The sequence below is a fragment of the Centruroides vittatus genome, unplaced genomic scaffold (assembly GCF_030686945.1).
Source record: "Centruroides vittatus isolate TY-2023 unplaced genomic scaffold, ASM3068694v2 contig_956, whole genome shotgun sequence".
Taxonomy (NCBI): domain Eukaryota; kingdom Metazoa; phylum Arthropoda; class Arachnida; order Scorpiones; family Buthidae; genus Centruroides; species Centruroides vittatus.
The window spans coordinates 623645-648599 of NW_027122635.1; the positions used below are offsets into that span (position 1 = coordinate 623645).

The 24955-nt window shown below is 27.7% G+C and overlaps 1 protein-coding gene across 10 annotated transcripts in view; it reads right to left on the bottom strand.

Annotated features, from left to right (window-relative positions):
- Nucleotides 1–17281: 17281 nt before the first annotated feature.
- The window catches only part of LOC136985240 (brain tumor protein-like), a 79057-nt gene continuing 71383 nt past the window's right edge, over nt 17282–24955 (bottom strand). For all 10 annotated transcript variants that reach the window (XM_067282486.1, XM_067282488.1, XM_067282490.1 and 7 more), the window contains one exon: nt 17282–23368. In XM_067282486.1, coding sequence (XP_067138587.1) covers nt 21041–23359 — 2319 coding nt within the window. In that variant the 5' untranslated portion in view covers nt 23360–23368 and the 3' untranslated portion in view covers nt 17282–21040. The remainder of the gene's footprint in view (nt 23369–24955) is intronic.

Sequence of the window (24955 nt, forward strand, 5' to 3'; positions counted from 1 at the left end):
AAAATATATATATATATATAATATAATTAAAAATCTCGCCGTATTTCCTTAAAAATTATGGAACAATTTTTAAGAAAATGCGAGAAATGTTTTTAATTTATTCATTTTAATTGTCTTCAATTTTATTTAAAAAGTTATTTAATTTTCATTCTAGACAAAAAAATTTAATGTTCGTGTATTAATTAACGTTTTTTTCTTATTAAATTTTTTATTATTAAATTCAAATTACTATTTTTATTATAGCTTTAGTATATAATTACAGATTAACACACTGTTACAGTAAGTAAGTTCATAGATACACGTTTATTTTAAAAAAAATAAAAAAAAATAATAATAGAATAAAATGAATTTTTATTTAAATTCCTGATAAATTATATTTTATTTTATTTATGTGCAAAGGCGAAGAGAAAGCGTTAAAAATAACAAATTTAGCATTTAATATTTTTCAACGATCGGATCTTGAAAAAATAAAGCATCATCTTTGCAGAAAATATTTATTTTCTTATTTTTAGAAACAATCGTTATTTTTATTTAAGAATAAAAGAATAATACGATAAGAAATATCAATAATATAAACAAAGGCTGTATCATATTTTCTAGAGTTAATAATTCTCCAAAGAGTATTATCTCTTTCTCTTAAACGTCTCATTAATTGAAGTTGTAGAAACAAGAAAATAATTTTTACACGGATTTATGTTTAGAAAGAAAACAACAAAACAGTTTCTTTTAATATCGATTATTTTAAAAACAACTCGATTCATTTCATTGATTTAGTATGCGGCGGTGGCTTTATATGGGTCCTTCAAACCGTCGTCATTTTGAAACAAACTGATAAAAGAACTAGAAAATCGTTTCATTGGGTTTTTGGATATAAAAATACAGAAATGCATCAGTTTTTCTACGCCAACATTTTTTGAGAGAAGGGCGAATAACGTGACAGATTTCTGATAGAACAGATTACATTTATACATTAATAATTTACCCTAACCAAACTGAAATTCTATACTAATTCTACTGATTGGCCACATTATCAAGTCACAGGCATTGAAAAATTTAAAACCAAATTTGTTATAGGTCTAATTAATTATTTTTTTTTCTATTTATTCTACACAGTTTTATTTCTTGTTTACATCCTTAAATCAATTATTATCTATCAATTAAAATAATATTGATGTTTTCTAATTCTTTCCACAAATTTCAGATATTAATATATATATTTTAATGTCGTTTAAAGAGAAATTGAAATAAGATTAATTATATTCTTTCCTTTTGAAACATTTCATTTTGAATATTTTATATAAGTAAAGATTAATGTGTAATTAGTCAGGCATAACATATATAATTATGGATCTTTGTAAAATTTTCCTTATTAAAAATTAACATTTTTAAAAGTTAAAGTGAATTTTAGCATTTACAATAGAGTAGGACTACTGAAAAATATTTATTTTAGAAAATATTTTATTAAAGAATAATACGAAATTCAATTTTAATTATCTGTCGTTAGAAACGTTTTTCTATATTTAATGTACACTATTCAAATTTAAATATTATTTATTAATATACTAACAGATAAGCCCGGCGTTGCTCGAGCAAAAAGTAACGATAGCGAAGATTACGATTATTACATTATAGCCAATCTTACCCGTTTTCACAGAATGCAAGAATTAGGTTCCCCTGTTTCCAACTAATTAGAAAATTTGTAGATAGATCCAAAAATATGTTCGATTTCCCGCAAAAAACCGCATCTGCGCCTGTAAATCTTGCACGTCGCTTTCTCTTAACACTTCCATTGTTAACAACCTCTCCCCCGCGGGGAGGAATTTCGAAAACTCCCTTCTTAGTGTACATTTCCTATTAAAACGCAATCAAAAACGCAAAGAACTGCATCTAAAATAGTATAATAGAAGCCGAGTTCTTCACGGTAAGCTTTAATCCTGTCCCTCTCCCCGCGGGGGGGATTTCGACATCTATATAATAGTAGGTATATAAAAACACGCACGTGTTCGAATGCAACGTTGTGTCAAAATTTCAAAGCAATCGGTGAAGAACTTTCGGAGATTTAAGATTGTGAACAAACGAACATTTACATTTTTTATTTATATAAATATAACAGTGATTCCTAAAATGGAAGCTACCGCCCTCTTGAGGATGATAGGAAACTAAAAGGGATGCTGGAGCAAGGGGTGCTAGGGATGTTGGAAGATAAGGGAGATAAAAATTCATTTTGAAACAGTATATATATATATATATATATTATATACTGTATATGTAAGAAATATATGCACTAAAAAGAGGCAATAGTAGTCCGAAGAGTTTGGGAAACACTGGTATAAAACTATACTTTCAGCTTTCAGACAAGTTTTATATTAAAAAAAAAAAAAAAGAAAAGTAAGTAGCTCTTATAAGTAGAAATCATATTTATAATTAAAATATACTTGATTACGATTTTCAATCTATTAAATACAGAAAAGTTCCAGGAACTCTAATTAAAAATTCACTCCTAAAAAGTTTAAGTTTTTTTACATTTCAATACTAATTAATACCAGTACAGTTTAATAATGGTACTATTCACTATCAGCTTACGATTAAGATGAGACTATTTTTCGATAAACTGTTGTGTTAGTTTCAAAGTGTATCAGTTTCTGTGTTGCTATTATCATGTATAAATAAAAACACGTGATTAAATTATTAAGCCGGTGTTGGTAAAAATAGCATTATCCTGCTTTATCATCTCTTGTGTTTTCAGGACTCTATCCCAAGCGATCATTTTCTTTCTCTTAAATTGAAATTCGTGCTTAAGAGTCGCGTTGTAGATGACATTTCGACATTACTGTTGTAACAAAGGAATTAAACGATACATACCTGAAGAAATTTTTGTATCGATATAAAATGGATCTATAACTATACTAAAAGTGTATAATTAAAAAAATATATATTTCAGAGATTAACAAGTAAAAATATCTTGCATATTTTGATTTTTTAAGGTTTTTAAAAATTCTTTTCATATGTGATAACTAGGAGTGAATTGGATTAAGAGGTGAAACGGATCACGCTAAGCTTTTAGCATCGTGTTTTTAAGAGTTTTTATTTTTGTATTTTGTACTTATGTGTCACTGAACCTTTGAAGTTTTTTGAAGTTAAGAAAGAAGTAGGTCTACTTAGCGAAGGTCGCTTCGGTTTTGTCGGAAAAAATTTTTTGTGTCTGTACACGAACGACGACACACGTAAGTTATTATCAGCACAAACAGTAAACTGAAATATTACAATTATAATAAAAATAAAAATAAATAAATCTGTTATTAAGCAAAAGTGCTTTGGTAAATGTAATGTGGCAGTAGTCAACAACTAAAAATGCCTTTTTTTTCCGTACTGTATTGTTGCGCTTAGAGTGATCTGGATCACTTTAGACGGGGTAAAATGAATCGTTAGAATTGTAATCTGTAGGGGTAACTAGACAGGGTGGTGTCGTGGCGTCCCAGAATGCTAAATGGTCCAATAAATTTCAGAAATAAGTGAACCAAAGTGAAATTCAGTTCAGTCTCAGGAACCAGAACTCTAGAACTGCTTAGTTACACAATGAGGATGAGGAACAGGATTCTTATTTTCATGTTTGTCTCTGTTTGCTTTGTGAGAACTTAGAGGGTCTTTCTTTCATATCAATCGTGTAAAAGTGTTCTTGAATTTTTCTATTGTTAAACTAATTTAATGTAGTGAGTTCGTTTCGACTCATTTGTGTTTAATTAGTTCCATTATCATAATTAAAAAGCATGCGATCCATTTCACCCCACATGGAAGTTGAGTACGATCCGTTTCACCCTACATTAGGATGAAATGGACCGTATGACAATATATTTTGAAATGTCGATATCATCCATCATTCCAATAAAATTAGGTGTTTGCGAATTTGGTCTTTCAATCACTAGTTGTGATACTTCTTTACAGTGCAGTTAATTTAATTTTCTCTGTTTTAGCTTTTTACAATAAGTGATTTTACCGAAACTGATCTACATCACCCCACTTACTATATTTTGTATAAACTACACTATAAATTTAAGCAAACGTAAACTGTTGGATGTAAGCATTAATATAATAAAATAAGAATATAAAATACACGATTTCATACAAAAGAAAAACGTAATTTGTTTATAAATTATTTATAACACTCGGTCAATGTTGAAAGTCGTAAAATTTATGTAGACTATTGATTTTCAATTCAATTAACGCAATTAGATGTAGGGCATGTTAGGTCTATGCCACTCGCTATAATCTAATATTATATATTAACGATAACCGAAATTTATATATTTTGAAGTATTAATTGTACAAAGAGAATTCAGTTTGACTTTATGAAATTATTTTTATATTAAAATATTTAATTAAATTTTGCATCATTCATTTTGATCATCTTTTTAATTTATTTTTTCTTATTAATGTATATGAAGTGAAGTATCAAAGTAAAGTTTAATCAGTGATAAGAAGAGAAAAATTCTTCCTACTAAACACTAAGTTATTGTCGATGCACAAAGCACTTCCTTCCATAATTCGTTAAATAGTTTAAGATCTTCTTTTAAGTTCTAACAACTTTGAAGTTATTCGTTACTTACAAGCTAAAAACATTATTCATGTGTAAAGAAAGTGATATACATTTAAGATTAATTGAATCTTTCCATTAAACCAAATGTATTGAGCTAAGTAAGAGATGAATTATCGATTTATTTAAAAATTCATTATTCTAAATTAAGGTTAATCAAACTGCATTTCGCGGAATCTTTGGATTCTCTAGACATTTGTATCTACGGTATGATAAATTTTCATTTTGAAAACTAAAGGTCAATACTTTTAGTTGTCTAAACGTACTGCTTTCGAGAAAATCAAATTTAGTGAGAAGAGTACATTGATTGCATGTTGAAAGTTTGAAGAATATTGCATCAGATCGCTCAATATAAAGTCATTTTAAAACAAACTATTAACTATTAACTATAACTATTATATGTAAAATCACGGTCAGCTGTACTTAAATAAATATAGCCGATTCTATTATATGTCTATAAAAGTATATAAAAATGATGAATTTTCAATTAAATTAACATATTATAGAATGCTTTCTTTTAATTATATTTAGGGAGAAATCATAGAAATTTTAATATTATATTCTAGTCTAAAGACAATTTATTAATTTTACTACCAAAAAAATAATAGCCAATAAGATTTCAATGTATTAAAGTATTCAGATAAGTAAAGGGCTATTAAAAATAATAATAATAATAATAATTTTCGAAATTAATATGTAATTAAGATTTCTAAAAGATTTAAAAAATTTGAGAAAATAATAATTTACTAAAGTTATTTATTGATTAAAATATTTCATTATTCTATAGGATATTTAATGCATTGGAATTAATTGCAATGGAAACAGGCTATAAGTTGTAACTTTTTTCCCTTTCTGAAACTTTGTCCGGTATGAAAGAAATGAATAAATAAGTATAATTAATTAATTAACTAGATAAATATTAATTATAATATATAATAAGTGAGATAGCCTGAATTTATTGTTGCAAGAGACACGATAAAGCCTAAAAACAAAAATAATTGTCTTACCTAATTCCCAACAGAATAATTTTACCATGAAATAAAATGGGTAAATAAAAGAACAATGTTAACCCCAAAAAATTATAACTTTAACTCTTATTTGTGTTCCGAAATGTCCTACGGACAGACATTAAACAGAAAAAAATAATTAATAACACACTAAAACTATCTTTTAATTGCTAAAATTAAAAATATTATTGTCATTAAACGACGGTTTAATATTTTCTTATTTAAGTTAATCTTACTTTCTTTTAATACATATAAATTTTATTTCTGATGTTATAAATTCGAGAATAACTTCATTAAATTAATGGAGAATAAAAGATTATAACACTAGAAAATGACCATAAAAAATAAATCAACTTTTATACATAAAGAATTAATATTTTAATTACAAAATATTTGTTTTTTAAAGTAATACAAATCGTTATTAACTTAATTAGTAGTTTATTTACATAAAGGTTCAATATCTAATAATATATATAATATATATGAATTCGCTAACACTACACACACATTTTTTGATGTATTTTAATAATATTTTTGACAGGAAATTCGTAAAAAAAAACATTTCCATAAAATGGCATATATTTAATGAGATAAAAAATTAAAAAATGAAGAAAAATCTATTATTTAATCTCTTCAGATCACTCAAAGATGCACTCTTTTACATAAATCATAAATAAATTGCATTTTACATTTAGAAGTCAACTTTTTCTAGAGCTGTTTTAATATAATCGTATTTATAAATTATAACTGACGATTTGTCAATTATTTATAGAAACGTGACGAAATAGAACTTTATAAGATTTGTTTCTGAAATTAAAAGAGATTTCAAAACTCAATTGTATTTTTTTATAACCGTTTTTTTTTATTAAGATTTAAGCCAAATTTTTATGATTTAGTCGAATGCAAACGTGATTTTTAAAAAATAATAATAAATTCAATTTATAATTTTAGGCAGACATCTCTAAAATTGACTGCCAATTATTATAGAATAAATTGAATTTATTATTATTATTTAAAAAGAAAAAAATCACGTTTGCATTCGACTAAATCATAAAAATTTGGCTTAAATCTTAATAAAAAAAAACGGTTATAAAAAAATACAATTGAGTTTTGAAATCTCTTTTAATTTCAGAAACAAATCTTATAAAGTTCTATTTCGTCACGTTTCTATAAATAATTGACAAATCGTCAGTTATAATTTATAAATACGATTATATTAAAAATAAAAATTTACTTTAAAAAGTTGATTTCTATAGTACATCTATAGAAATACAGTATACTTTATAATATAATGTGATATAAAAATATATAAATGATTCGTCTGTGATAAAGAATTTAATTAATTAATATGAATATAAATTAATATACATAAAGGTTCACTTCGGATGGGAACTTCTGCAGCAACCGCCTTGCAACTTCCACGTTTTTTGATCTTTAAAAAAGTTTGTCAAAGGTCGCAGAAGTCCACGCAGCTGTAACTGAATGGCTCATTCAGTAGCCTTCCTCTTTTCTATACACAGATTTATACCGCGTTGGAGCACGTGTCTGAACGCGGGAGGTGATTTCCTATAGTGGTTAACGCAACTTTGTCATCATGCCGTGTATACTGTAACCGTGCTATAGGGACCAGTGACACCATATGTTTTATGCGGTCCAATCTATGTTTCATTTGAACAACCCTTATGAAATAACATACATTCAGAAATTTGTAAATTTATAAATGAATTAAATAAATATAAACTGAAAAAATAAGTTTATACTGAATTGCATATTTGAAAATTCTTTATAATATCAAAATTGGATCATTAATATAACTTGAATATTGATTGATTGACAACGAATCTAAATTTTTATTTTATTTTAAATTTTCATTGTTATTATGGAGATGGCTTATATTACCAACTGTCTATAATTTTTGGCCTTTTTTAATCATAATTTTTATATTCTGTGTGCATAAATGTCCCCCAATAAGAATCCTGTATCTTCCAGTAGATTGGTTAGGTTTGGTGGGGAAATGGCAAAGCAACACATAGGCAATCTATCAAGGTGAAATGCTTACTTAGGGGGGACCTTCTACAGGAAACTGGTCCCGATTTAGGTGTCAGACACGTGAAGAAAACCCAGAAAACTCCACGTTTATCAGGCGCAAACCTACGACAACCAGATAAGACCCAGAGTTTAGTGGTTTTTATCCACTTAGCCAATAGTGGGCTACTTTCTTCCAGTACGATTTCGAAATATTATGCAATGATAATTAGTAAAACAAACTTTATTTTCTAAAAAATAATATATGTATATATACCGTATATAACATTCTTATTTATAATATATTTATATTAAGAAACAATGCAGACATAATATAATATTTATATGATTATATCTGTTTTGTTTAAAGTAATTTACATACAATAGGCCTATATTGATTATTAACTGCCGTTATAACTCTGAGAAACTGGATGTCATTTATATAGTTTCTGTACAGTGTTTCAACAGATGATATTAATAACATTTTAGTTTGTATCTATTTTAGTAAAATTCGTGTTAGAACTAAAATTATAATTTCTATATTATGAAAAACATTAAAAATATTGCTGATTTTTGGTTTTTTAATGTAGACTTACGCAGAAATAAAGAACTATCTTATTCTGTGATTAAATTTTTAAGTTAATGTCTCCTATTATAAAATAGTAATTCTCAATTAATGATAAAATCTGATTACAATTATAATCAATTTGTAAATTAAGAATCAAGTTTTATATTTTAAATATACTTTTCCTCTCTTTAATTACAATACTCATTTTTTCACCATTAAAAGCTTTCTTTTCTCTCTCTATTAATAAATTTCGATTATATCCAGAAAAATATGAGGAAAAATAAAGCACTGATTTAATAAATTTATATATTTATATATACACCTATAAAATGTATGTTTGTTTAAGACAATAAAAATTGTAATAACAAATTTCTTTTTCTATTCTAAATAATGAAGGATAAACTATTCTAATACCATTAATCCTTACTTTATATCAATATTTCAAAATACGACGTATATATTATAGTATTATTTCCTTGACAAGCAATTATTTATCTGTTCCGCCTAAAACAGATTACCAAAACAGACTACTAAAACTTTTTGAATAAATATTTTCATAAAACGTTTGTTTAGAATTTTATTACGTTATTATTATTCAAATTACTTTAATCAATTTTGCAAATTATACTGTTTTTGTCTGTGAACTTGAAATATAAAACATTTTACTATCTAATATTAAACTTTTCAAACATTATCGTTTATTCCTTGGTAATTTCTGGCATTTTTTGAGATTTCGGTTCCTCCTAAAAAAAAAAAATCTTTAGAAATATTAAATACTCATACTTGTATGAGATGAATTTAGTGAAATTCGAATAGAATTTCCATGAACTTCTGTGGATATTCGGGATTTCGTTTTTATACCTCACTTACATGGGCATACTACATTTTACAATGCTTGTAGAAAAACATGCAAAATTAAACAATGCAAAATTAAAAGTTTATTGATGTAATTATTTGGTTCCAAGCTCTGTTCCTCCAAGAAAATTTTCTGTGTACGTCCATGCTCGCTTACGTTGCGGTGATTAACTCAAATGTGAGATAAAATCGTCCAAAATTGACAAAATTAATGTAGAAAATATATAAAAATTATATATTAATTATTGCAAACAATATAAGTTATAAGAATAAAAATGGACACGATTTTAAAAATTGTAAACGTTAGGCAGCCGTGAATTATTCAAAGAGAAATTTACAGATAACGTAAACAGAATTATGCCTTTACGCATCTGTTTTGCATGCAGTATATAACACAGTTTGTATTATTTACATATTTTCGAATAAATATTTTAAACAGCCTATAGTATGTATATAAAATACATTTAATCAATAGTTTTCTTCGATTTTTTCTCATATTATTAAATAATACACAAGAATAACGCGATCGTTGTCATAAACACAATTGATTTAGAAAATCATCACAAAATGAAATTAATAGTCCATTCTTACTATTGGTGTGCATATATTAATAATAATACAAATATTTGTTAAGTTTTCGTAAATATTATTGAAAAAAATATTTAAAATAGTGTTATTTAACATACCTGATTATCAAAATCATTTTGTTTTGCTTAATATTCGCAGCCATTATAAAATCATTTTGTATCTTAACAAAACCATTGATGTAGCTTTAATATACTAACAATTATTTTAATAAAATATAATAGAAAGTTTATATTATATCTTAATATAAATATAGCTCATTAAACATTTTATATTATATAAATATATATATATTTATTTAAAACTTAATTTAAAAATTGTTTTTAATAAAAAAAACAAGTCTTTAAGATGTTAATTATAATTTAATTATAGTTGATGCTTTGTTTACAGTTTAATTTTTATTATAATAGATTGAAATTAAATTTTTTAAATTCTTGTTTTTACCCAGAAAGTACATTGAACAGAAAAAGAAAGCTTTTATTAAATTGGAATAATTATTTAAATTAAAAAATAAAAAAATTAAAATGAAGTATCAAGTGAAGATAGATCTTTACCATTATCTAAAAATAAATATTAACTTACTTCTAGTCTACACTTCGTTTAAAATGTTAGCAATTATAATTTTGTCATTAGGAAAGAACTGAAATCATTAAAAAGTTTGTAACGGGAAATTAATTATAAAAATGTTCATACATTAAGACAAATTAGTATTTTCATATATATGCTTATATAGAAAATTAAAATAATAAACCAAGATTTATAGCATAAATTCTTATTTATGCTATAAATTTATATTATATTACATTTATATAATTTATGCAAGCAAAAAGTTTGATGATAAAATCGGTTACAAAATAATACAATCAAATTTAATTTTTAACGAAATATTTAACGAAGTGGATTATTCTTCATTCAGAAAATGAATCAATTTAATTATAATTTAATTTTTTCCATAGTGATTAGAATTTGTATTGTAAAAATTTTCTTTTACATTTTAATTCTTTTTTTATATGTAGGTATGTGAGATGTGAATAAAAATTATATTTCGATTTGAATCTAAATTTCAATGAAACAAACTTCATGAAAGTGATATATTAAATTAGCTTTTAAACTAATATAGTATCGGTTCTATTTGAACATATAAACTAAAATAATAAACATATTTCAGCCAATAAAAACAAAAAAATGTATTTTAGTATTAATGTTTTGTTATTGGGCTGCAATTTTAAACAATTGCAGACTTATAAATTCCCACTGTCGTCCGTCTGTTGTCTGTCCTACCTTCCTTAATTTCGAAAACGGAATTAGACATATGAACGTCGAGACCAGATATGAAAACCTTAAGGGAAAGAGGCCACGATTAACTATATACGAATGTCCAGTATAGACCGGAAGTCACATGATTTCAATTCAAAAATTTCCCCCAATGAAGTTACATAGATGACTAGCATGACTCTTGTTATCAGAAAAAGTATGATGTACAGGGGCAGGACGCTATCAATTTGAGACCGAGATGATATATAATGCTGACCAGGCAAAATGCAGCACCATGAAGGAAGTTTCCATTGTTTCAATATCTGTAGTCAATCACGGTGTTGCATTTTACTTGGATAGCGGTGTATTTTAAATTAGCTAAATTAAAAATTGCAGCCCAGCATTGTGAAGACGTTTATAATATGAATTAAACAAACGTCAAAAAATCTAAAAGTTCGAAGTATCAATAATTTGTAAGTACTGTAATGATTCGCTATTCAAATTTGGGAAGTACAGAAAATATAGGTTATATCGTAACTAATTGTAATTTCATATTCGTTAAAATTTATTTTAATATATATTATTTCATATAAAACGAAATATTTATATGAATTTTGCCTACCGCTCTGAGGGACACGGGATCGAATCCGGGTGAGCAAATTGCCAGGAATATTTTGGGGTGGTCTGTCCCGGATATGTCGAGTTACGTCCCTCGAATCCCGGCCGTCTCCATTGAGGAATAATTTATAAAAGGCCTTAGTGCTCACAGCGTAAGAATGGAAAATAAATAAATAATGGAAAGTAGTTTAGAATCGCCCTCTAAATTTACTGCAAATTCGTTCAAACCATGTTAAGATTTCTAGCTATAAGACAATAAATTTAACAGTACAGTAAAATCTCGGTTTAACCGACTAATTCGGATGAGGGGTGTCCTTTAAAGTGAAAAGTCCATTATATAATAAAGTGGGTTTTCCGAATGCGCGTATTAAAAAAATGACAAATTAGTTAATCTGTTTTTATTTATGTAGATAAGTTGATGTAATTAAAATTAAGTATGTAAGAGAAGTTTAATTTCACAGAAAAGTTTATGTATTATTGCCGTAGTTCTGAGACTGTAATAAACAAATAGGCCTATACAATCTAAACCGAAATAAATAATCAAACATTTTTTGAAAACTACACTTCATGAACGGCGACTCTTGGATTTGAAAAAATAACCTGTTAATTTAGACACACAAAAGGAATTTTAAAATTAACAAATTGTTAATTTTCACGAGACATACGGACCGGAAATTTTGTCCGTTAAATTGAGATTATATATTAATAAATACTGTATATAAAATATATTTCTATATATTTATCCATTGTAATAATTTTCGTAAATCTGATTTCTTTTGTTTTCTGTAAGCAAATATGTCGTATTATTTTGCAGTCGTAGTCGTGGGTTCGAGTGTAGGGTGAGCGAGACAAAAGAAAATTGGAGACCATAAAAACACGTCCGTTCACTTTCGGGTCCTCACTTGAACTCTACTTTATTCTTTATTGGTGTTGTTAACCTCATTGCAAAAGGGGCGAGATTAACAAAGTAAATTACAGAAAAATACATACAAAGTTTACAAAAATTTAAAATATGTTATATACATATTGAAATACATGAAAATACTGGTTTGTCTTCATGCAAACATTTTTTAAATTAGCTTTCCTGTTGTAAACTTTAATGATTTCAGTTCTTCACTAATGATAAAATTATAATTACTAACGCTTAAACGAAATATAATGTAATATTTATTTTTAGATAATATAACGATTTATCTACATTTGCAATTAGTACAATTAATCTAATAAGTAATTTAATAATTTATTAATAATTTCTTTTTTTTTTTACCTGAAAGTATTCATAAAGTTTACAAAACTTGCATACACGGAATGCAATCAAATAATAGATTCAGGTAATTTGAAATTAGATACTGCATTTAAGTATTGATTTATAATATTTAATCTGATAAATATATATATATATATATATATGCTTTATCTTAAACTAATATCACTATAGACAAAATACGTTTTAAAATGAAATTAACTACTCATCTCCAAGGTAGAATTAAAGCCGCGAAAATAACTTTTGACGCACTAAATACCAACAAGCACCTCTGGCTCGTGGTACCTACAATCCTAACCAAGAAAAATAGTCCCCAAAGTACTGTATATGACCTCTGATGATGATATTCTTCTGCGTATATCTGTGGAATGCTGCTATCTACCTCCAGTAGCAAAAATCTAGTAATGGTCGGTACTGTACGATTCGCCCCTTAAATGAATAATTTCAAAGCACAGAATAATATCAGATTCAAACTTTTCCAAACATTGGTTAGTAGCTTGGTATTTAAAAATACTAGAACAGAACAGGTCAGAGTCAAAAGGCACGATGATCTGGAAATGTTTAAACCAAGAGACATGTTTTATAAAAAAAATTTAATATTCAATCATATAAGAGACAATGGTTCAAAGAATAAAATGAAAAATAATGGGTAAAACTTTTCACAATAATAGTAAAGAAAAACATTTTTTGTTATGAAATCACAAAGACTAGTAAAATTACTTAATTATAGTTATTAAAAAGAGAAAGGATTAAACTTAAAAATTAATTTTTTGATGACTGAAAACATATTTCTTTGAAAACATTTTTGTACACGTCAGTACACACTTAAAATATCAAAAAGATCTTTTTACGTCATGAACATTCTCAACTCCATGCTCTGACAACCCCGTTTACCTACAACTAGTTTGATAATTTACATTTTAACTTTAAAGTAGATCTTGAATACTTTTTTTCAATTCATTCATTAAAACTGTTTCAAGTATACTTTATTGAAATCTGTATGTGAAGTATCTTGAAGAACTAATCAATACATGCACGTATGGAGAAAGTCATGCAAGAAGTCTCGTGAAGAGTAAACAGTGAAACACTCAACTACGATTATATATATATAATTATATGTATGTATGTGACTGAAAACTATAATTAATCTGAAAATATAGATTCGTAAAAACTTGTCTGTGTATAGAGAAGTGTTTCCAGACGAAGAATCTCCTTTTTACTTTCAGGAATCTTTATCAATTTAAAGTCGAAACTAGCAACGTAATCTAGAAATGGGATATCTTTCGATAATTATGAAGAAGAAATGAAGTGCTACAGCAAATTGAAAATGCAGACTTCAGTCTAATAATTTGACTAAACACACAGTATATTTGAAAAACTGAAATCATAAATTGTAAATACTACTCTACAAATATGAATCGATAGTTTTTGTAAATTATTGAAACAATTTTATGTATATAACAAAATTGTTCAAACTACAAATTGATTTATAAAATGTGTATAGGCTATACACTGCGAACATACAGGAAACCATTCACGAATAACATATGAAACAGATGCCTGATGGCCGAGTAAATAAAATTATCATCAAAACGGGTTTAAAAGATTGAAATTGCCTCAAATTTTTGCCAATTTGCACATTTTAATTTCAAATATTTCGTATCATATCATATATCAAATTGAATGAAACTAACACTAGTTAGTATCAATAATACATACCGAATAAAGCTCGGTAATAAGAAATTATTCACGTTTGAAAAAAATAACAGAGTTGATCATTGAAAATTTGATGTTTTCCCCCTTCTTAGTACTATATCGATCGCATTATAATTTCTTATAAGTTAAATGTGTAATAATCCGCTTAGATTTTGATAAAAATGAAGCATTAATTATAATAAAAATATGTCGCGATATTCTCCCAACGGTGGCACAATAGTTTGTTCCGACAGAATTTAAAATTACGCGTACTTTACAATGAAGAATGTTGAGTAGAGCAAATTTAATTTTCGACAACGAATCAGCGTCGAGCTCAATACTGTCACAAAAGCGTTCAATTTACACACTGCACTCTGCTCGATAGAACTTTTAACGCTGCCTTAATGCTTTCACACTCCGCAACTATGGTGAAAAATTGATTCCCGATGTATTGCGAGAATTGTTTCGAAGAATACAAGAAAAATCAGTGTTAATTTAGTTTGCCCCATTAAATTTTTAATATTTTAAAGATGGGAATTTGTTAGTTACTAATCTGGATTGTAATTTTTGTATTAAAATTCTTAAATCTTTTTATTCAATTAAATAAAATATTGGACGATAAACTTCAATTTCGAAAACGAAATATAAAAACCATTTATCAACGTTTACTAAAAATAGCATCCAACCAGGCATGATGGAATGCCGGTGAAATGATGAAAATTGAAATATTTTCATAGCTTATATTAACTATAAATATAAATTTCTAATAAATATCTACATGAGAAATTATCCAAAATTTCGTAATTTTATTTTTAATTTATAGTTTAGCCAAGTATTAAAGTTTTTTCTAACTAAGAGATGGGTTGTAAAGATTTAATAATATATAATTTCTTACTGGGAGAAAATAAAAATCATCAATTATAGAATACAGTACATTGCTTATATGTTGTATACCACGTATTATTGTTGCAGTTGATTTAACTTTCCTATATAGAAAAAAACATTGTCCAGAACTGTAGAGAGATTGCTAATGGTAAATTATCTTATCCAGTTAATTATTCTAATTTCATAATCATCAAAAACAAAGCTTCTCAGGCATTAATCCATTTATAAAGCTTTCCTTATTCTTTAAATGTAAAAGAAAGCAAATAAATGAAGTTTTGATGTTTTTCATATTATAATTGTGTACTTTTAATGAATTCTATGGTTTCCTTGTACTTTATTTAAAATACAACGAAAATACAGAGTTCATTAAAAAAATTCGAAATATAGGTGGAAAATCTTCGTAGAAATTACTACAAAATCATGAAATTAAACATCAATACCATCTACAGGAAGATCAAGATTTTTCATAATATTTATTAGTATCTTTAGGATATTATATAGGTTCAGTATATACTGTAGCAACTGTTCATATACTAATTTCTCGATAACTTTTTAAGCTACAGAAATTTAAATCCTTGTGATATTTCTATTGTAGAAGTTTTATTCGAATCTAATTTCCTCTTCTTTCTTGGAAAGTTTTCTGGAAGAGGATACTAAAAAGAAATTAAGAACGAACACATCTGATATACATCAATTATTTTTTACATTTTTGTAGTCGCCTTTTTATTTTTAAAGACTCGAGAACAAAATTTTGTCTATTTACTTTTGCGCTTATTTACTTGTGAGACAGCCAATAAAAAGGAAAATGTAAAACAAAATTTAACATAGTTATTACTGTAAGGATGTCCGGTTTTATCGAGAATTAGCATTCTTGAAACCAGACTATGATGCAATTAGTTATGAAAAACTGTTTTGTTGATCACGTCTATGAATCCACACGTCAAATTTTATAATAAAAAACGATTAAAAATTTAATTGTAATAAAAAGATAAAATTTAAGTGATTCAGTATAACATATTACAAGCTTAAAATATTTCATTTGCATACTTCTGACTTTATTAATTTCTTTGGTATCGTCTTACTCCACTTGAAACGAAGCAAGAAAGAAGTCAGGATTCCAATAAAACTTGGTTATAGTTTTACGCAGTCTTATTTTGCGCAATTTTAAAAATGCATTCCCTTGCCAGCAGCAATAACTAAATTCCATTGTGTGAAGTGGTTAAAAAAAAAAAAGTGTATGGATTTGATCTCTAATGCATAAATGACATGGTAGAAATATGTAATAGCGATATCTGTATTTTTCTCCCGTTGCACTATACTGTACAGTACGTAATTTCGAAAATTCAACAGAATTTCATAATATACAGTGTAAATGTTAGTTAATTTCAAAATATCGAAGTTAATTATTTTAAGTGAAAATTGTGTTGACTACGTGTTCACGAGATCTCTGGAATTTTTGACATTTTATATCTGTGATAATTGGTCGTAACTGTGCGAATCTGTTTACGTGCGCGCGTTTCAGGAATGCAGCCATGCATAAATCATGAATAGAACTTGACAGTGTGATTGAGAAATGACACTTCTGAAATGCGACATTGAAAATTATAGTATTATAATTATCTGTTTGAAAATTAGCAAAAACAATTCTGCATTTATTTTCAAAATTATCATAACTGATGAAATCACTGATTGAGTTAACATTTATTAAAGCTTAGAATCTTAATAGAATTGTTATAAATTAAGGAATTAAATATATCGAAATTTAAAAATTTATAAGTTTTAATTAGACTGCGTTTTTTCTAATCGTCGTGATATTTTAAATTAAAATGTTTCTACTTAAAAAGATTAAAAATAAATTATTAAACATTTTAAACAACATTTTATTAAGGCAACTGTAAGAATATCTTAATGAATTAAATCACTAGAAAACTGTCTGCAAACAAAAATACTTTATTGAATGCAGTATTACAGTCAAGTAACAAACATGAAAGACAAAACTTCACCACAAATATGTCGTGTTATAAATTAAAACGATAAACCAATAGTGACTTATTCAGGAATAATAATTTATTTTTTTTATTTATTTTTTTTTATTTTTGTAGGAAAAATCTGACTTCATATTGTGTGACCTTTCAGTTAAGGATTAATATAGATCCTAACTACGCCCGTTTAAAAAGGTGGGATAGAAAACAAGTGACATTATGGACATTTTGTGGATTTAATAAGGGAATAAAGAATTTTCAAAGAGTATACTAACAGTATTACCATGGAAACTGCAGTGCAGTAGCAAAAAAGGCAACTGTGTAACATGAATTGACATTTATGATAATAGTTGTTCAATCTTCAGAGTGATAACTTAAATCATGATGTTTACAGTATATGATTCAAATTTTGATTGCCACTGCACTGAGTTACTCCAAGGGATTTGCATGCTAGACAGTCAAACTACAAGATACACAAATTACATATGCAGTGCATCCCAATGATTTCATAGAGTAAAAGATGGCAATTTCACTCTTCAACTAAGCACACCCCTACATTATAACACACCACAAACTTGTTACTGAATTTCTCTTACAGCACCAGAGAAAGGCTTTCATTTTAAATTACTACAACAAAGCACCTTCAACTGGCTTTGAGCTATGAGGATAGAATGATTGTAAATGCAGAGCTGCCATGATTTGGGCTACCAATGGCAATACAGTTATGATCTACACAAGATCCTTTCTATAAAGTATACTCAAACCAATTAATACTGCAGAATAAGCAATTTTTATTCTATTGGAATGTGATCCTAACAGCATCTCACAAACAGGTCACTCAATCAGATGGCTTTGTGCATGTAATTTTATCTTTTTTTTTTTTTTTACACAATTTTTGTATAAATGAGATGGGGCACTTGAAGCCTCACTATATGGAATAACATATGGGACAAGGCCACCTTGTCTCACAAAAACTACAATTTCAACAGGTTTTCCTCCACAAAAATTGGACTATAGCATAAAAATATTGACCAACATGGAAGTAATAACAGATTTTAGTTTTCAACATGGTTTATAAAAAATTTCACCATGCCAAAATACATCTCTTTTTGGGAAAGTGAAAAAGGGAGAATGAGGGGAGACAGCCGTTGAGAAAAAATAGAAGGAATAAACATTGCATAGTGGAGAAAACCTGTAAGACAACTACATTTACATTTCACACTATAATAGCACAAGCCATTTCTATTACATATACTATATTCTAATCTACATGTTCAGATATGTTTGGTAATACAATGTGAATAGTAGATCTCCAAAGTCACAACTTCACAATCTGTTGGCAGAGTTCAACAAAAATAATCAACACTAACAAAAAAACTTGAACTGGAACATTATAAATATTGTAAACCACATTTCTGTTCTTTTAAAGTTCTGCAATATTGAATAAATGCTGTAAACTGGTCACTGCCAATTTTTCAGCAGATTAAAAATGTTTTACAAACTGAAGATTAATGGCAGAGTTATTTATATGACAGCAGGTAGATGGATATCACATTAAGAAATTCATTCCCCCCATAAAACAAACTCCAAACTATAAACCCTATAAACATTCATTTCCCTGATATATTAAGTATGTAAAAACTTCTTGGCACATTCTCCCAATCCCACCCATTAAATAATAACTGACTAAAGAACAAAAACAACAGTTTCATTTGTGCTCAATTTGTATAACAACTGCTGTCTGTTGAAGACATCTGCCATTAATGTTCAAAACTGTTATAACTGTAGATTATTGGTAACCACCAACATACATGTAAAAACACTAATACAAACTAATATCAGAAAATAGCTTGCCATTATGTGAAGAAGAATTCTTGTTCTGCAGCAATTTGAGCACTACATTATAGTTAACTTATTATTATTTTCCTTCAGAAGTATAATAAATATACTCTCCTGAAAGTTCACATCCAAAAGATACCAATTCAAATTGCAAACTTTTATACTTCTATTTCAGAAATAAATGGACGTTAAATATTAAATATCCATTGTACGTTGAAGTACCGTTGCCGCTAAGACTGGATATTTCATAATGATGGATGGTTAATTTTTACAAGCATGATAAAAAAAATTTAACAGTTACAGTAAAATAAATTCAAATATTCATTAAATAAGTAAAGATCATTGCAATCAAAAAAACAACATTGATCACAAAACATATCTAACAATAGAAAGTATCAAATATTTAACAAAGATTACTCAAAGCCGAGGAATGATTGCATAAAATTGAACTAGTTGTGCAAATCAATTACAAATATAATAGAAATAAAATCGATTTGTCTAAGACAATGCGACTGCGCTCAGATCTTTCAAGCATATTTTTAAACATTAGTTTAAAATTATAGAATTCCAAAATGTCTGCAAATGGTTTGAGCATGGCATCTCCCAATCCAAATGAATGGTATTAAATGAGTGCCAATTAAGACATTATTGCAGACGAATAATGTGTGCTTATTGCCACTTCTGCAAGAATTTCTATTTAAATTCTCATCACAAACTTAAAACATTAGCAAGTTTTAAGAACTATATTAATGCATATTTTAAGATATAATAACTCAATCTACCTTGTGTTTTTGTTTTGTACACAGGAAGATCCTGAAATTTCTTCATTGTTTGAAATATATATTCTTCATAAAGGCATATAATTTTTTAGCCAATTTGTAAATTAAACTGAACAATTTATATCAACATATTATTTGCAGAAGAATATAACTTATAATAACCAATATAAGAAATGAAATAGACTAGTGGCATGATTGCTCCTAACATATTATGATTCAACTGGATTAAACTCTCATTTTCACAGATAGAAACAGTGAAATAAATAACACAAAGCTAAATTATTAACAAAAAATTGGCACCAATACTTTTCTAAACTTAAAATTGGAAGTTTTATGTACAGGGAAATGCCTGCACGATGTACTGGAAGAACAGACCTGACAGTACAGGTCTAAAGGCATAGTTTGCTGCACTCCAAGCATTTAAGGCAGGACATTTATGCTGGCTAGACATTCAACAACTATTGTTAACAAGTGGCCCCATGGTTTAATGATCACAGCAGTTGGTATTTATGCATCTTTGGCATGCTATTAAAAAAGTCAGTTCACATTAAAAACAAATCTATTAACTTTACACAAAAGTAATCTCTTCAGTTTAGTGGAAGCTTGTAACTGTAACTGTAATTGACTAGGGAAAGTTAGGAAAATTCTTCTTTCTGTAAATATTGATTAATCACTCAAAAAACTTGTTCAATAGGTTTAAATATTAAATGATAGTGTATTGAGTGAAATAACAGTTATCAAGGCTAGTGATCTCAACTTTTTCAACAGGTAAAATCTACCTACAATACTGGCTGCAGCACAGGACCTCTGACTTGTCTGTCACATTTTACATTCTTACTTATAAAAACCAATATCTTACTCTCAAAAGTGAATACAAGTAGATTTAACTTTCACATTCAAAATTTCCAATGCCATGATAACCATTTTATAGGATAGAAGATACAGAAATTAGCAAAATTAGTCTGCTGCAGACATCTTCCAAAGACTAAACTAACCTCTATTCCAATGACATTGAACGTTGTAAATTTTCAATTATTGCCTTTATTGCAGCAAACAAATTTTTTTCCAGCCAAAACATTTATGAAGATACTTTTCAGGGTCCAATACCATGTACTTGAACATAGCAATACACATATAATCTGTAATCTTTACTTGCAAGAACAACAGATCCATCATCCATAAGAGCAACATCAAAACATTGGGCATGCTTTACTTTACTTTCTAAAGCATTTACAAGCTGTCCATCCTGAGTAAAAATGGTAATGTTAAAATTGTTATGATTATCAGCAACTAATATTTCTCCATTCTGATTTATGCATACTCCAATAGGATAATTAGTTAATCCTTCTCCTCCAATTTGTCTAAGAAACGAACCATCATAGTTAAAAACTTTTACACAGTGAGCTCTATTATCACTGATGAATATTTCTTGCTTATCATTGACAACAACTCCATTTGGAAATTCTAAATGTTTAGAACATCCAAATTTTTGAAGAACATTACCCATCTGATCAAAAATTATTACCCTCATAACCTTACATTCCACTACAATAATACGACCTTTAATATCAACAGTGACACCACGAGGATGCTGGAGAATATTTGCTCCAAATTTACGTACAAACTGTCCGTACTGATTATATATTTGAATTTGATGAGTTGGACTTCTTTCAGTCACTATTATATCTCCAGATGTTTTTACAACAGCAACTCTATTTGGGTAAAGAAGCTGACCATCTCTCTTACCACATTCTCCGAACTGGAACTTAAAGCGCCCTTCTTTATCAAATATTTGGATACGGTGATTATTTGTATCAGCAACAATTATATCATTTTGGGCATTTACAGCAACACCACTTGGTTCTGTAAATTGACCTTCCATAACTCCAAATTCTCCAAATTTACAATGATAAATCATTTTCTGCCTTTTTATTTGTGATTTAAGAGGATAAATATTTGTAGATATAAATTTTGGAGATATATCAATTAAAGGATCAGTTAAAGAATATGTTTCAGTAGTTCCATTTTGAAATATATCTCCAGTTCCACTGGACCATTTTTCATAAGGACTTAAATCAGTCAGACTTGTGGAAAAAGGGCCAAGGCTGTTTGCAGAATTAAATCTTTTTGATAATATAGATGATTCAAATATATGACCATTCTGATGATAAGTACGTTCTGAACCAATTGTACCATTTGGTCTAGCAATGGGTGGTGGTTTAGATGTATGACTGGCTACTTCAGCATTATGGCGAACATAGCCAAATGTATTTCTCACACCAACTTGAATTGCTTGATAATTTGATACAAATTCGAGATCAAAACTTTGCAGATTCACTTCTGGATTAAAAGCAAGGATATGTTGTAGAGTAGTATCTAACAAGTGTTTAAAAACCAATATTTCTGTGTTACTGGAAAATTTAGTAATTCTATCAACAAATTCACACATCCGATGAATTTTGTCTATCATTTCTTGAATTTTTTGGCCCAATAAACTTAGAGATACAATTTTAGTATTGTACATATTATCCAATTCTTTTTGTGTTTCTTGTTTCCTTTCTTCTAACATTGAACGGTAAAACTGAAATGTTTCATTGACCTCATTTTGTGCTTTATGATATTGCATCTGGAGACGACTGGAGAAGTGTTCTACAGTTTTTGCTGCATTACGCAAATCATTGGTCTTCAATTTACTATCTTCTATCATTTGACTGATAAGTTCAATCTGTTTTTGACTAACATCAATCAGATTATCATAATCATGCAAACTTTTTGGATGTTCAAGAATTGTACATTCTTTACAAATTGGAATGTTACATGTTTTACAAAAGTATTTCAACAATTCATTCTTATGTCTCAAGCATGCTACAGGCTTCTCAACTTTTAAGTCATCTTTATTTTGAAGTTCACTCAATGTTAAAACATGATGTCCTTCAAAGCAGTGCATGAACTGATGAGCCATCACACAATTTGGACATAGAAAATTGGCACAGTCAAAACATCTAGCAACTGCATTTGATTCCTTGCTTTTGCAACCGGTACAACAAAGAGATGTGCCTTCTATTGCAGCCATTTCCAGAATATTGCTCACAGCATAATCTGATAACAACCCTGCAACACCTTGAACAGGAAGTGAGCACTCATGTTGACACTGAGGACATTTAATTTTTTCTGTAGATTCCTGTATCTTCTCAAGACAGTGCTGGCAGAATGTATGAAAACAAGGTAATACCTTTGGTAGAGTAAAAATTTCATGGCAAATATTGCATTTTGTTGGAACATCATTTTCTGGCTGATTATGATCACCAATAAAGCTAAGAGGAGAAGCTCCCAAAAGTAATGATTCTTGTAATGATGGAGTGGGAGATGCCATTGAAGTCGGCCTGACACTGCTGATTGGTGAACTTGACATTTTGATTGCCTGCAAATAAAAATAAACTTTTAAGATTCAAATACATAACAAACATATATATGTATCTAATAAAGTATTTCTAAAAAAGATATAGAAAAATGTATATTACAAGTAATAAAAAGAAGAATCAAATTAAAATGATAATCTCAACAATAATAGAAGATTAAATAAGACAAAATTAAGGATAAAGTTAATTAATAAACTGGAACTTTTCAATTAACACTGATATGCACAAAATAACACTTTCTTACTACTTACAAGAAAAGTGTTATTTTGTGCATATCAGTGTCAAAATTAAGGAATTAAAATGTCAGTTTGTATTTTATGAGAGTGGAAAAACAAAGAATTTATTTTTCTCCACAGGTAAAACAATTTTACTTCAGACCATGGTTCAAAATTCTATGTGGGCCCAACCCCATCCCACCACAAAGGACAGGACTTTCATCCCTCAAAAGCCCTTAGCCCTTGACTGAAATAGAATCATCTGATCCAACATGTTGGCTCAGAGCCCTCGTTCAACCAAACTACTTGCTCCATTGTAGTTCCACCATTACTGTTCTCTTCACACAAGATGTTCATACTTAAAACAATGAAAGAAAAATGTGTATGGACTTGCATCCATCTCTCTTTAAAATGAGAAGTAATGCATTTTAGAGCACTTGAAGCCTTTTTAAAATACTTTATTAAAAAAAGTCTATTCTTCCTTTTTTAAATTCTATATGAGAATGAAACATTACAAATTATAAAAAAAAATCAAAGTATATTTTCAATATTTTGTGTAAAATTTAAACTTTTAATTAAATATTGAATTTATTCTTGGCTAAATTGTTATCCAAAATACACAGATATTTTTATACATCAATCAATAAATATTTATCACTCATTTTGATTAACAACAGAAAATATTAGATAGCTAAATATCTAATGTAAAGAGTTAAATACTTTCTCTAACCTGGAAGTTGGATGTGTACATTTGTTGACTAGAGGTCATCACTTGAAAATCAGATCATCTTTGTTTGATCTTTGAAGTAACACCTCTTGAGGTATTACTTCAAATGACAACATGTTATGGCACAAAGGTTATTTTTTGAAGTTAAAGCTTAAGAGTGGGTGGTCCTTAAGATTTCTAGTCAACAAAAACACTCAACTTTCAGGTTAGAGGCAGTATTAACTAAATATCTAATTGAAAACTTTTTAAACAAAACTTAGTTTGTTGTTAGGTCTAGCATTTAAAGAATGTTATTAATTAGTATTATGTATTAATTAATTAGTATTAGTATTAAAGAATTATGGAATGTTTAACAGAAAAAATAAAAAATTTTCTCAAAAAAAAAAAAAAATGGGAGTGTTGTGCATAACAATTTAGTGAACAACAAACACTCCACACTTTTTTTATATTGTCTATTTGAACGTTTTTTATAAATAGGACTTATTATACTGGTGTAGTTTCTGATTATCAAAGAGAAGAAGTCTTAGTCGAAAGGTTAAACAAAATAAAGATGAAAATAAAAGGTATTTGGGATGCAATTTGAAAAAATTGTAGACCAATAAATTCCCACTGTCTTTCCTTAATCTCAAGGACTTGGTTAGATAGAT